Source organism: Podarcis melisellensis, assembly GCF_964234715.1.
Source record: "Podarcis melisellensis genome assembly, chromosome: 3".
NCBI lineage: Eukaryota > Metazoa > Chordata > Lepidosauria > Squamata > Lacertidae > Podarcis > Podarcis melisellensis.
This window is the reverse complement of record NC_138530.1, coordinates 53,941,008-53,956,226: the sequence shown is the minus strand read 5'-3', so window position 1 is coordinate 53,956,226 and position 15,219 is coordinate 53,941,008. Positions and strand designations below refer to the sequence as shown.

The 15,219-nt window shown below is 39.0% G+C and overlaps 1 protein-coding gene across 12 annotated transcripts in view; it reads left to right on the top strand.

The window, feature by feature from the left end:
• The window catches only part of ARID1B (AT-rich interaction domain 1B), a 344,407-nt gene that overhangs the window by 178,784 nt on the left and 150,404 nt on the right, over positions 1-15,219 (top strand). For 11 of the 12 annotated variants that reach the window (XM_081905099.1, XM_081905094.1, XM_081905098.1 and 8 more), the window contains one exon: positions 2,809-2,850. The exons of the other annotated variant lie outside the window; for it this stretch is intronic. In XM_081905099.1, the coding sequence (XP_081761225.1) occupies positions 2,809-2,850 (42 nt within the window). The remainder of the gene's footprint in view (positions 1-2,808; positions 2,851-15,219) is intronic. 12 annotated transcript variants of the gene reach the window in all.

Sequence of the window (15,219 nt, the reverse complement as noted above, 5' to 3'; positions counted from 1 at the left end):
CCACGAGTGTTAAGCAGATGAACAATATAGAGAGGTGTCCTTATTCTTTTTTATTAGGTACTGTATGTTATAAGATACACTCACAAGGTGTTTGAAGTACCCTGCAGTTTCCACTAGAGGGTGATTCCTCCCAGGCATGGTTTTAAACTATTAAGAAAAGCGGTTCCTACAATCTGCATGATGCTGTAATTTTGCTTGAGTTTAAGCAGAACTTATTCTATGTGACATTATAACTACATATGTGCTTTCACAGTACTTAAAGCAAACTTAAACAAGAAGAGCAAATTAAAGAGAGTATGTTGTGGTAGATGGGGATCATTTCCTGTTAACAAAAAGAACATGTTGATATTTTATTGGACTGTCCTTGGCATGACATGAAATATTGTATCAGGGCATTGAATCTAAGCACTTGATGGTTACTCTTTACTTTCTTAAAAAAAGAAAGAAAAGAACTGACATTATCTGTGTTATTCTGTACAATCGTTTGCAATTAGAAGCATTTGATGAATTCATGTTGAGTTTTTGAGTTAAATTCATAAGCCCCACATAGGAAATATGAAAGACAAAACATACTCAGATTTTAACCGTTTGCTGTTATAACTGTCTCTTTTTGCTTCTGTGGTCTAACAGGAGAAAATTTAAATTAATAATTTTAAATCAGTCAGTTCCATATCATTTTAATTTAAGAATTTGGATAGTGTTCCAAAAATACGGCATCAAACTAGTTTAATGTTCTCTTCTCTTTCTGCCCAGATTAGCTGATTTCCAATTAGAGCCTGCTCTGTAGACAATATTGTTAATGCATCTCTTGGCTGTAAATGGATGTATTGTTTAAAGAGTCAAACATAATTATTGTTTCTAATTCTGCCTGTGATCTCCCCCCCCCCCCCACACACTTTCTGTGGTTTAACTTTGACATCTATACATTTACCAGTGTGATGAAATGCTGTTTTCTGCCAGTTGTTTTGAGCACTGAATGCACCTTGTTGGAACCTACAAAATGCATTTATTGGTTATTTTAATTTGTCAGCCCCCTTTCTCTGTCCTTGTTGATGCAGCCTGTCAGATCCTTCTTTTAAAAGTCACATGTACTATTGTGGAGCTTGAGCATTTAGGTGGTGATATCTTTTTTAGATATGGTGACATTAAATTTAAATTCTGCTACAGAGTTCAGCCCAGAATACAGATGTACACATAAGGCTGAAACCCTAAGCATACTTACAGGTAAGTGTCTTTGAAATCAGTAGGATGCACTTCCAAAACAGGCAAGCCCATGTCACCCAGTTGATTGTGAAGTATGATAAGAAGTTAATACTTCTTTAAAAAGTTGAACATGTATATTCAAATCTTAGCATTAGTAGATCACTGGCAATTCCATATTGGCCTCACTAGATCCTATAACAGCAGGCATACATTCTTTTGTGCTTCTATGCCTCATTGTTTCTTGCAATCCAGCAGCTGCGGCCTCTGCCCCAGGAGAGCAAATCTGTTGTTTGCAGAATCTGCTTTGCTCAAGGCAGGTCAGGATTCTGTGAGACTCTGTACTCACTGCCCAATTTCCACTTGGTACTCTTGTTTCTTTTCTGTCATATAAGTTGTGCTCCTTGTGCTCTGAATTCATAACTCCTTTCCCTGTCCATTGACTTGAAGGGTAATTTCCCTATATTCTGACTTGCTGCACCCTTGATTAGCCCCTCTTTCCCTCTGCTCTTGTTGCTTGTATTTACTAGGGCCTATGTATTTATTTATATAATTTGGATATAGGAGTTTGGGGCTTCCAGAGCAAAAGTGGAGGGTTAGCGTTGGAGTGTGTCTGTGTATGCATTTGTGAGATATGGCGCGAAGAAAGGAAAGATCATTCAAGAAAGAATGTCCAAGCCTTACTTGTAGCTGAAAGTCATTCAACAGTATTAATGTATATGTATTTATAGATTTTACCTTCTTGATTGTCACAAATTTACAAGTGCTCCTTCTGCTTATGTTGTGTGTGTTCTTCTTTAATTATTTAAGGTTCCAATTATGTATAACTTTAATGCATAATTTTAATTCCAGTTTGAGGATGAATCCATGACAGCTATTTAGAAGTGTGTGTATTATTATAATTACCTTATTTTTAACAGAAAATCAGTTTGAAGGACCATCATTAGGTTTTGGTACAAACTCCACCAATAAACCTGCCCACTGTCTTGATATGCTTAGTCCTTTGTCTTTTCCTCATCCAGAAGCAAACAGTGTTTCTTGCTTGAACTGGATATTGCACAAATGCAGTATTCAGCAGGTTTGGGCAGACTTCAGACTGGCACAATCTGCTTTGAGTTTTATCTGCCAATTAGGTGCATTGCCAGTTACCCACTCCATGAGCCACAGCATTGGGATGACCTGCAAGTGCAAGTACAAATTTGCATATGAGTTACTGCAGATCAGAAATTCTAAAAAGCCTGACTTATTGGATGTCAGAAATCCTTGCTGATCTACCACACATCATCCAGAGATCTACCAGAAGACCTCAATCTAGCTTCTCCCTGCCCCTGAACAGTATAAAACACTGCAACATTTTCTTCAGCTATCTTTATTATGGTGAGAACTCTAGTTTTTGACAGCCGACCTTCCCTAAATGACGATTGGCATTTTTGAGTGTATTCAATTCATATCTTGGTTCTATCTATTCTGTGTCTAAACAGGTTGTGTTATGGGATTACTGAGTGAGTTCTGTTCTAGCATATGTTTTCTCCTTGGATTCTGTTGTTCTGGTCAATAGATATTTTTAAGTGACTACCTTTGAAATGATATTTTTGCTTATAATTTCAGGTTGAAGTCTTGGCCTCGGAGGATGCTTCATTTGGACTCAAGGTCTGTAGTTGATGAAGTTTTGACTTTCTAGGTGTCATCAATGTAGGATGGTTGATTTGATCTTGCATAAAAATTTATTCCCCACCCCCCAAAACTGTATCAATATTTGATTCAAATCCACTAGTTCAAGCAACATCTGGGGCTTAATACTCTGCAGGTGGCATTTCATATGGTCTGTGGTGTTCCACTTATTTTCAAAGTGAAATGTTTTGAGGGGACACAGATTGGAAAAGCTGATGTTATAGGGGAATGGAAAGAGGGGACTTTTGAATGTGGTGTTTCATAGAGTTCTGGAGTTTAATAAGCCTCTTGCATTTGTGTACTAATAGCCAATTTTCGTTGTAAGGGGGTTGATGTCTGACCAGTTTGGTAGTTCTGATTTGTACCGTCTGGAATTTTAGGTTATTATAGAGATCTTGTGAAGGTTCTATGCATACTTTCACAAACTTAAACATTGATTTCAATTATTTGTGAAATCTGGGATAATGCACATTATGGTATTGATCTCATTCTTAAGCGTACTTAGTAGCAGATGATCCTAGGCAAAACAGATTGTGTGTAGGCTATACAGACACTTAGTGAGAAGAGAGAATGGTTATGGGGAGAGGGAGAATTTGGGAACATGAGCCTAAACCACGAGTCTCCTGCTGTTGAATTATCCGTATAATATGATACTTCTGAAAGGCATAACAGCGGCATTATCACCAAGGTAGAACAATCAGTAAGAAAAGAATGAATTTCAAAATTCATAAGGGAGAACCATGCACAAAATTAACTCTGGTAACTGGGAAAAAATCCAAATTTACACTGTTAAAGTTACTAAATATTTATGACAGCATGCTTTACCATTGTTCCCTTATTATGTTGTGATACCTGATAAACTGATTTAAACTAAATTATTAAAAATAAGTACCCCTGCTCTACTGTTATGTGAAGTATTTAACATATGGTATTCTGTAGCGCTTTCTGTCTTTTTTTTTGTTTTAAGGCGCAGCGTGCATACAGAACATTCACTGAATATTTAATAAAGCTGGAGGGTCAGCTCTTGCAAAATCATCTCTATAATCCTTCATGCTAGCTGAGTAAACAGAAGTATTACTGAAGATTATTGTAGCCAATAGCTCTCACTGCCTGACCCATTCTGGAGAAGGCTCTGCTATTATTTTATGGCTAAAGTTGCAAGTTGGCAATAGTATTAGGCCCAATTTATATGTGACAAAGGCCATGGTTTAAAGCGCTTACCATGTAAACGTTCCACTTTCTTCCCATCATATTTAAATGCATTTAGCACATGCATCAACCTGCTCATGTTTAGCATTAGCAGTTCAGCGACCCAGGAGGGCAGACGGCTGGCACACTAAGTCTACACACGAATGAGCCAGTGCATATGGTAAGTGCTTTTAAAAGGGAAGGAAGCATGTGTAGATTGCTTGCAGGGGTAAGCACTTCCCTTGGCCAGTGTCACACACAAACAGAGCTTAATGGCTAACTTTGCACAGATTGAAAAACTGATGTACCAGTATGTTTTAATTAAGGCAGGAATGGTTGTGACTTTTGTTTTTCTTTTGTTTTTCTTTGCGTACATTCATATGCTTTCAATATATATTTTTTAAGTCCAAAGCTATCAATATAGCCTTGATAGATACAGTTTCCCAAAACTTCAGAAAATTATAAAACTTTCTACTGACCTTCCCATTGGATGCTCTATACTGGCTGCGTCTTACAGAGTTATCGGCCAACACTAATAAATCACAAGCAGTCAGAACTGTTCAGAACTGAAGATATTAATAAGATTGCATGATGACTTCAAGTTGAATTTCTAACTTTTTAACGTATTGTCTGTGTTTTAAATAATCTTTGAAGTGTACTTTTTGTCAATGGAACAATAATAGTTCTATGTACCTACAATACAGTATCCTGCAATCCAGTATGAATGGATACTTAATTGCTTGTAAATACATATTCTTTGTAGTCAAGACAGAGTACTGGTTCCCAGGTATTTTAATCTGTGATCTCCTAGCTCCCTTTAGTTCCTGTTTGGTAACACTGCCCAATTACTATGAGGGAAATACATATAGCTGAGCGGGTGATAGGAACAAACTGCATAGCATAGTAAGTGAACATTGTTGCCTGTATTTTCTTGTGATACCTAAAAAGCTGTCTTGGAATAATTTATGAAAAACAAATAGAGCTGCTCTAGTATTCTTTTAAAGTATTTAACAAATGTAGCATTCTAACTGGGAATAAAAGGGCAATTTCTGAGCTCTCCCCCTCTTATTGGAAGTGCATTTTTACATATTTCATGCCAAAAATCTTAGGTAGATCAAAGAGTTACTCTGAGAAGAAACCTTTAGTACAGCATTCAACAGAATTAATGTAGTTTTGGAAGATTAATCATATATTATCATCTGTCTTCAAAACCCACTTTTTCTGCAAATTGGCATAACAGCTAAATTGACAGCTAAGCCTGGGGAGGTATGACCACCATAATCTTCCCCATGTTTACCCCCTGCCTTGATTTTGCTCCTATTTCTCTGCTGTCTCGCTTGTGTCTGTTTCTAGACTGTAAGCCCCCTTGCACTTGAGGGCCTCTTCGCTCACTCCTTGTAAAACACATAAATTTGTTTAGTCGTTTAGTCGTATCCGACTCTTCGTGACCCCATGGACCAGAGCACGCCAGGCACTCCTGTCTTTCACTGCCTCCCGCAGTTTGGTCAGACTCATGTTTGTAGCTTTGAGAACACCGTCCAACCATCTCGTCCTCTGTCGTCCCCTTCTCCTTGTGCCCTCCATCTTTCCCAACATCAGGGTCTTTTCCAGGGAGTCTTCTCTTCTCATGAGGTGGCCAAAGTACTGGAGTCTCAGCTTCAAGATCTGTCCTTCCAGTGAGCACTCAGGGCTGATTTCCTGAAGAATGGATACGTTTGATCTTCTTGCACTCCATGGGACTCTCAAGAGTCTCCTCCAGCACCATAATTCAAAAGCATCAATTCTTCAGCGATCAGCCTTCCTTATGGTCCAGCTCTCACTTCCATACATCACTACTGGGAAAACCATGGCTTTAACTATACGGACTTTTGTTGGCAAGGTGATGTCTCTGTTTTTTAAGATACTGTCTAGGTATGCCATCGTCTTTCTCCCAAGGAGCAGGCATCTTTTAATTTTGTGACTGCTGTCACCATCTGCAGTGATTATGGAGCCCAAGAAAGTAAAACACATAAATAACTGGCACTATATGTAAAATAATAATATTAAGGTCTGTTCTTTTTTTAAAAAAAAAAAGTGGAATACCAGGGATGTCTCTTGTTTTAGAGGTGTTACAAGGAGGTCTGTAGGATTCCATAGAGCAGACATCATTGCATCAGTATAATGCCACAAGATTCTCTCAGTTCATCAGATAAATTGTTTTTATGCATTTCTGTATTTTCAGTCCAGTCCAAAGATTTCTTATTGTGTAATGAACTGCAGTGCCCACATGGAGCTTCCTCACTAGCTTAAGTGCTAATAGCAGTGTCACATGCAATGTGGGTAACCCAATACTGGAGCTAATGAAGAGGTTCCTGCTAACACTGGAGCTCCCTGTGGACATAATGTTCTCTCACATCTGCTTGCAATACTAGAACACTGTTCATGTGGAGTTCAGTTAGTGTATTGCAACACTCAGCATTTGGATTAGAGCTTATTCTGCTCTTTAATCTTTTTCTCAGGGTATTTATACTCACCCACTTAGGTGACCATAAATTTAGGGTGAGAGAATATGGAACATATAAAACTGCCTTGTAAGACAATCGGTCCAACTATCTCACTGCTATTTGTTGTGTACATTAGGGGTACTCAATCAGCATCCGCCAGCTTGGCCAGCGGTCAGTGATGATGGGAATTATAGTCCAGAACATCTAAAGGGCATCAGGTTGATTATTCCTTGTGTACACTGCCTGGCAGCTGCTTCCCAGGATTTCAGACAGGGTCTTTCACAGTCATACCAGCAGATGCCAGTGTTTGAACCTGGGGACTTCTGCCTTAAAGGCATTTGGTCTGCCATTAAGCTACATCCTCTTCCTATATACATATGGCATGGGTAAGGTCAGAGGGGTAAAGATGAAAATTGGTACGAACCCAACTGTTACCAAAATATTCTTCTGCATACTAAACCTGAAAATGTTCAGCTGGTTGATACGTGCTTTATGATCATGTATGTGAAAGGCAAGTTAGGATGAAAGAAAAATAGCTACATACATTGTTAGCGTGGCTTTTGCTGGAAAGCATTCAAAGCAGCCTCTGCTTCTGCCATCTGCTGGCTGCTAATACCATTCACATCTTGAAAGGATAGTGAAGTTTTATTAAAGCCAATTAACCTTTATCCGATTGAGTGTTTTAAGTACTGACTCCGTTGATTTGTTGATGAGTGTATTTAATGTATACCCTCTTCTAAATTATGCCTTTGCTCTAACCTTGCATGCAACCTTTGCTGACTTCAAGAATATTGCACAGGTGTGAAAACAGATTTCTGATTATTAATCAGGAGTTTTATCTGAAGTACTCAGACAAGACTGGAAAACATAAATCTTTTTTAGATATAGCTCCTCCTTATTACCCAATGCATACACCCACCATAGACTGGCTTCCTAGTGTGCAGGTTGTGTTGGTTCTATGGCTACTAAAAATTAAAATAGCAATATTTGCCTTTTTCTTCTTTCTTTTCTCCTTTGAATTAGAGAATATAGAAACTAGTTATGCATTCAAGGATTTCCACTATGGCAACCACGAGTTGTTATTTTTTCTAATGAGGTTCACAATTAAAATAATTGTTCTATGTCAGATGTTGTGATTTTAGTAGTCATATGAAACCTACATTCAGTGATCTCTGAATCATTTTTATTTGATATTATAAGCAAAGGCCATCTGAATCCTGGCCTTTGATAGCTGAGATATATTTTTAGGAGCCACCCCATTTTTTGTTTTAAATTGTATTACTGGCCTTGCACTAAGAACTGGCTTTATTTGATTTTTAAATTGTATTGTTGTAACCCAGCCTGTGGTCTTGTGATGAAGGACGGCTAAGAAATCAAACTGATTGATCGAACAACCAACCAACCAACCAACCAACCAACCAACCAACCAACCATGTATTTGGTGAAATATAACTTTTTGCATGGGAAGTTATGAAGAAACAAGATCTATCAACTTCCATCTCTAGGTTAGTCTAGTAGTAGCATTTACTGCTTTAAAAAATGCCAGGCATGTTATAGGCTATGAGCGTTTCTGGTGATGCTGCAGAATCATTTTTGGGCATGTTCTTTCTGCATCCAATGGGAGTTCACAGCAACCCCTTGATACAGTGAAATAATGTGCAGTGCTCACCAAATGCTGTTACTGCTCAGAATAGAAATTGGGAATTCACTTACCTTGTAATTTCTAGTGTATCATTCTCCTCAATCACCAAGTTACCATAGAACTCTTTTTAGCCACACTGAATTAGAGAATATGTTTAAAACCTGGTTCAGTTGGGGGCAGGGGAGGCTATGATGGACTTAATTGAAGTAAAACTTTATGTGAATAAATACACTCCTGTCTGCATAATGCACTTCAGTCTAGTAGCTTAAACTGAAGGAAGGGTATGAGTAGAGATGGGAAGGCCTGGGGGAACCAGGTTCCCCCCTGTTTTTTTCCAAAGCTGTTTTTCCCAGAAAAATTAGGGGGGGGATAGTTTGATACACCTTGAATATTCCACACACTACTTTCTTTTTCAAATTTTCCTGAAAAACTGCTTTGGGGAAAACACCCCCCCCATTTTTCCGCCCCCCCCCCCAGGCCTTCCATCACCCACACTTTGGAGCTCCCTGCTGACTGACACCAGGCAGGTGCTCTCATTGTACTCTTTCCGGCAACTGCTCAAAACATTTTCATTAGGGCCAGCCCATCTGAACACATAGAAGCTGCATGCGATTTACTTCCTTTTAACCACTGCAGACTTTAATCATCTTTTGAATACTCTTAAATACCTGCTTTTAACTGTGTTTTATCAATCATTTTAATGTTCTGTTGTATATTTTTTGTAAGCTGTTTAGAAAGTTCTTTTACCTTCATGCGGTTTATAATATATAATAACAAATTCAATTTTAAAAACACACACACTCCTTTTCCTTTCAAACAGAGTTTGAGCCTTAGTGTAACATACTATTCAGTAACTGGATGTTGGTTACTTCTAGGCCTGACATGCAAAAAATTGCCTTACGCTTTGCCGTGGCTGTCCTCAAGTAGAGATGGGAAGGCCTTGAAAAGCCCCGGAAAAAACAGGTTTTTCCCTGGTTTTTTCCAAAACTGTTTTTTAAAAGCCCATGAGAAAAATGACAAAGAGGAAGAGGAAGAAGAAATGGAAAATGATAGCAGTAGTTCAGAAAATGAGAGAGAATAAACTGCGTGTATATGTTGCGTCTTCTGGGTGTATTTTTTTAAAAGAAAAGCACTACTTAAAGGGTAGACCTTCTATGGAGCTTAAATATTGAGGTGGATCTTAACTTTATTTGCTGTTGGTGCTAAGAGGCAAATCTGATTATTTTTTATGTTGATGGTTTCTTGCTTTTTTTGTTGCTTTTGAGGGAAATGGGTAGATTACCTGTTTTATTGCAAGCACAATTGTTTTATATACACTGCATTTCACACAATTTGTAAAACTACACACGGAACTCCCCCCCACACACAATTTTTCCAAATTTTTCAGTAAAAACAGGCAGTATAACAATTTAAATAATCTGAAGGCAAATTAAAATTGTAAAATGCAAAAGAGCAAGGCTAAGATATTCACAGAACTCAACCTAAATGGAGCAAGGCCCAACCGCTCTGTCAGGACCATTCCGTAAGCCGCACAGTATTTCTGCTCTCACCAGGGAACTTAACCACAATATCCAGCTTCTAAGACATGATACCACTTATGATTAAAATTCTTGGAGATAAGGAATAGGGAAATGGTGCTCTTGCCTCCTTCCCAGAGCAGCAGCACGATGTGACAATCCCCTTTGGGTTCACCACTTCAGGGCAACCCCCTGGTGGCAACTCTGGGAGAAGTACCCCCATCCCAGAACTAGATGTTGAACACCAGCCCAGATGACATAGCCCTTCCTCAGATGCTGCAGGTGTGCAGCTGAACTCAGCTATTTTTCTCCCCTCTTTTCATCTTCACAGTGGTACAAGGAAATATATTCCAGTGCCCTTGACTTGGTTCTACCCAAGTGTTACTCTGACTACTCGTTGTTCAGGCTGTAGCTTCTTTTATGGCTTCAGGTACAATAAATGGTCAGCTGGTCTCACTCAGCCCTGGAGAGAACACACTGCTTTGTGAGCAGCAGCACAATCCAAGACTGCAGCTTCTTTTGTGGTTTCAGCACAAGGAAGGATGGAGCTGGACAATTAGTCTTATACATCCCTGAACTGAACACATTCCTTTTTGCAAGCAGCCGGCACAGTCAGGAGATTTTCTTCTGAAACAGAGCTCTGAAAAGGTTATGGGGAACAGCAGGCAAAGCTCCCCTGAACTGGGGCTTATTTTGTCTTCATTGGCGTCTGCCGAAAAGCAGTCCCCTTGACTATAATGGTGTATTAAAAAATGAGACTCCAGTGAACAATGCAAAGCTGTCTACTTGACTTCTGTCTTTAACGAGGGCATTTGCATCCTGTGAATTTTAATTAAGTCGCCAAACTATGTACATTTCCTACATCCACTGACTTCTTTATATCATATGCATCACACTACAAGCATTTTATTCCCCTAGTCACTGCAGTGTTACTGTCATTTGTCTCTGGAACATTTTTAGTGTGTGGGATGATGACTTCCTGCTCTTGTTCTACCAAACTATTTGGTTGTGTGTTACTCTGTTTCTAGGGCTTCTCTTTTTAGCTAGTCTATTAAGACATTATCAGTGCTGCGTACCTAGGATACTGTGAGTCATATACAATTCTATATGACAATTTTGATTTGCATTGGGTGGATGGGTGTGTGTGCGCACGCGCCCTATCAGATATATTAGAGTTGGAGTGCACTATAATTTCTGGGGCAAGTGATTTCTTGGTGGAAGTTGGGCATTTGACATAGTATTTATATAACCGGTATTTGACAATTCCTTTTGCAAAGGCGAATTAACTGCCGTATTTTTTGCTCTATAAGACTCTTTGTGGAGGACTATTAGTTTATTTTGAAGTTTATCATAGTAGAAGCTATTCCATCTCTTCCTGGAGTGCCCCTCTTCATTAGCAAAAGTGACTGCTTCCTCTCTAGAATGCAGAGTAAGTAAAAACTTGGTGATATTTCTGCACAACGTCATTGATTAATACCACTGAGGAAAACAGTGTAATACACTATTGATACATAAGCTTGTATGAACAGAAGCTAGGTGATTCCTACTGATGTACCCAGTGCTTTTTTCTTAAAAAAATGTTTAGGGGTACTCTAATTTTGACTCAAGAAAATAACCATTTTATAGTTTAAATTGTGAAAAATAAATACAGTAAATGGACAAAAGTACAAAGATTCTCAGAATGCTTAGGGGTATGCGTACCCCTGCATTCCCCCCCCCCCGAAAAAAGCACTGGGTGTACCTAAAGCTGTTTGCTGTTTGGGATATGTGAGCATAGATGTAAAAGAAATGCCTTCTGAAATGCTGGTGATTTTTGGAAAGCGATAATGATACAAATTAATATTAAAAGCTTATCAAGGCCTTTTTGTTATAAAGTATATAAGGTTAATATCTCAAAATATCAGGTGGCTCCCTTCTCCCAAGTGCCACCAGAGGGGTTCAGAAGGAACCAAGGGGAAGTGAAATGAAACAACTTGAACTTGAACTCACAAGCAGAAAGCAAGAGAAGTGAAACATCAGAAAATAAAGGGGAATGGGGAGAACAGTTCAGTACAGTAAATAAGAACAGATGCAGTGAAACTCTGACCTTTAAGAGGAGTGCAGTCAGATCCAAAATAGGTATATTGCTATCCGATAGGACAACTGAACTAACCATCATCATTATACTTTTTTTCTCTTCTCCCCCCCCCCCCGCCCTCTTTTCCCCTTGTATGTAATGTATTTTAGATTGTAAACCTGAGACCAGGGACTATTGCTGCAGAGAGCAGAGTAAGCTGTACTGGGAGCCGTGTGTGTGTGTGTGTGTGTGTGTGTGTGTGTGCGCGCGCGCGCGCGCGCGCGCTGAAGAGCAGAGTAAAAATGTTTTAAATAATGTGGAAAGTGTTGCCCTATTAGTCCTCCAGAGTGATTATGACATTAATATTTGTTCCTATAGCAGCTGCACACTGTGCACCAGCCAATTAAGTGGACACATTCCCTATCCACAAGCTTAGAGTACAAGGTAGTCGTAGTGCATGAGGAAAGTAAGGGATGCAGCAGTAGGAAAATTGAAATCAGGAGATTAAGTGACAAGCCAAAGATGATGAACGTGACATAATGGATGGTCACATACCCAGCCCAGATTTCTGCCTGGCAGTGATTGCAAAGGGAAAGATTGGTACTCAGCCTTCTGGACCAAAAATATTATTCAACAATCCAAGAAAGAGTTTGTGCCTTTGCTGACAATCATTACTATGCAAAGCTTATGGAGATTTGAAGTTCTCAGGGGCTGTAATATTTGTTGAGAGAAAAGCGTCTGTTGGATATAGGAGCAATTATTTGAAAATGTGTATTTAAATACTTTTAGAATGGAGGTTCTCCAAGTACAGTGGCACCTCGGGTTAAGAACTTAATTCGTTCTGGAGGTCCGTTCTTAACCTGAAACTGTACTTAACCTGAAGCACCACTTTAGCTAATGGGGCCTCCTGCTGCCACCAGAGCACGATTTCTGTTCTCATTCTGCAGCAAAGTTCATAACCCAGGGTACTATTTCTGGGTTAGCGGGGTCTGTAACCTGAAGCGTATGTAACCTGAGGTACCACTGTATAAGGTATACCTCTGTAGAGAGGTGCAAATTTTTGGCAAAGGAGGCAGAACAGGTCTGTAGTTAACATGTGTATTCACTAGCTTCTCATATATATTCTGCATTCATGTGCCGTTAATGAAATATTTAAAGTAATTATGACTTTCAAAAAATGTTATTTTTATTTTTATTGATCTGATAGCTGGCACTCATAAATATAACTTTTAAAGCTAAATATTGGACTTACAGCATCAAGAAACACACACACTTTATATTATGTAATAATAAATACAAACTAGCCCAAATGTTAAAATTCTATCAGAAGAACTTTTTTTCAGTTTTATGAGTCAGTAATGCCCAGTTTGAGCTTGGAAGACATATTTCAGAATTATTTATAAACACTTCAAAGCGGTTTCTTTGGGAAATGTTGATCTTCTCCCTACTCTCTTCCTTTCTAGTCTCAATTCATAGAGTGCGAATACGCTATTATGTATGATACTGTGGGTAGCTTGATAAGTGTAAAGGGCTGGTTGGTTGAAAATGCATTTTTCTAGGACTTTAAGTTGTAAAGTGTTTTTACCTGTTACAGTAATAATAAAAAAGGCTTGTATGTTCCTGTGATGTGTTTGATTCTACCCTGCAGTGATTCATTGTGGGCCTCTCTCACAGCTAAGTGCTTGCTGCTTGTGATCAGAGAAAAATGCTACACACCTTCAGCTTCGTGCCTATTAAATTCAGGCTTCTACTGTAGGCAGTTTTACACAGTTATCTTTGAATTAAAAAGCATTTTAAACTCAGAAGCTGAACTGCAAATGTAAAAAGGCATTTGGTCCCCTATAGGTCTACAGTAAGTTTAAAAATATACTTTGGCTCCTACTTACCACTCACTTTGCACATTTTCATTCCCTTTCACAGAGATTGCCCTCTTCAAACACTTGTAGGTTTTCCTCTAGTAGAACCCAATTTCCCAATTGGGAAATGAGGATTGCCTCGCACAGAATTGCCAAGATAAGCTGCTGCATCCAGTGAACTACAGATATATTTTAAAATCATATTGTGCACAGTTAGCTTCAAGGACATCTGATGTTACTTTTTATGCGTGCTTTTGAGTCCACCCCTCCATGTATTTCTCAAGATGTATGTAGGTATCTCATGTGTCTATTTTGTTGTCATATTCCTTTGAAATTGTTTCTCAAGTTTGTGGTTTTTCCAGACATGCAACTCTGCAGTAAAATAAGCATGTCTGTAATATGCGTAGGTGGCATTTGCACATGGCTCTCGAGATACATGTATTAAAATATACCAGCATATCAAAGCCCAGGTCTGTTCACGTTCTCAAATTAAGCTTTGTTCTGTAGATAAATAAAGTAATTAATGACATCTATAAACACGGCTTATGTTTATTAATCCAAATTGTAACATCATGTGACGTTGATGAATCCAAAAGGATAGTCTTACTTGGGAAGAAAAGACATTTCAATGATGTCGTTTTGACTGCCCTGAATAACATTTTAAACATTTAAGGTTTTTTAAAAATAAAATTAAAAGTCACAGGATGTGCCCCTCTGCTTCCACAGTCAGAACTTTCCTTATCAGGGGTTCTGATCACAGGGAGACCTGCAAGCAAATGTGCTTTCAAGCCCCCTTCAGACCTTGGTGTAAAAGAAGTGAAAGCTGGGGCCCTTGCGTATCCAAGCTGAATGCCTAACACAAACTCGTGTTACGTTATTGGGAAACAAGAGCCTGAGCTGTGGAGCCCAGAAATAAATGATCCAGGGAGCAGACATACAGTGGTGCCTCCCAAGACGAAATTAATCTGTTCCGCGAGTCTCTTCGTCTTGCGGTTTTTTCGTCTTGTGAAGCACGGCTATTAGCGGCTTAGCGGCTATTAACGGCTTAGCGGCTATTAACTGCTTAGCGGCTTTAAGAAAAAGGAAACAAACTCGCAAAAACTCGCAAGACGTTTCGTCTTGCGAAGCAAGCCCATAGGGAAATTCGTCTTGCAGAGCGACTCAAAAAACGGAAAACCTTTTCGTCTTGCGAGGCATTCGTCTTGCAAGGTACCACTATAATAAGTGCAGGTGTTACATAATGCCATGGGAAAGCAGAAGTGCTTCTACTCCCACTTCCTTCTAAAGTTGGGTGCTTCACAGGACGAGTAAATAAACATACTTGTGCTGCCCAATCTCTTGCTATCTCAGTTCACTGTGTGTTTTTGTGAAGGTTTTTGTGCACTTTTGGATCATGAACACAGAATTCTGAAACTCTGACTAAGCTGCTGAGCCTCTTTGACCACCTCTTTCCTACTCAACAAAACAGTCCATCTTCATGTTGGAAATGAACTTATTCTTATGAGGCTAGATTAAAATACGTTGTCAGTTTTCTCAAGCACGTCATTTTGTGTGCATGCTTATTTGTCAAACACTCTTTGCTGGTGCCAATAATGGCCTTGTATTC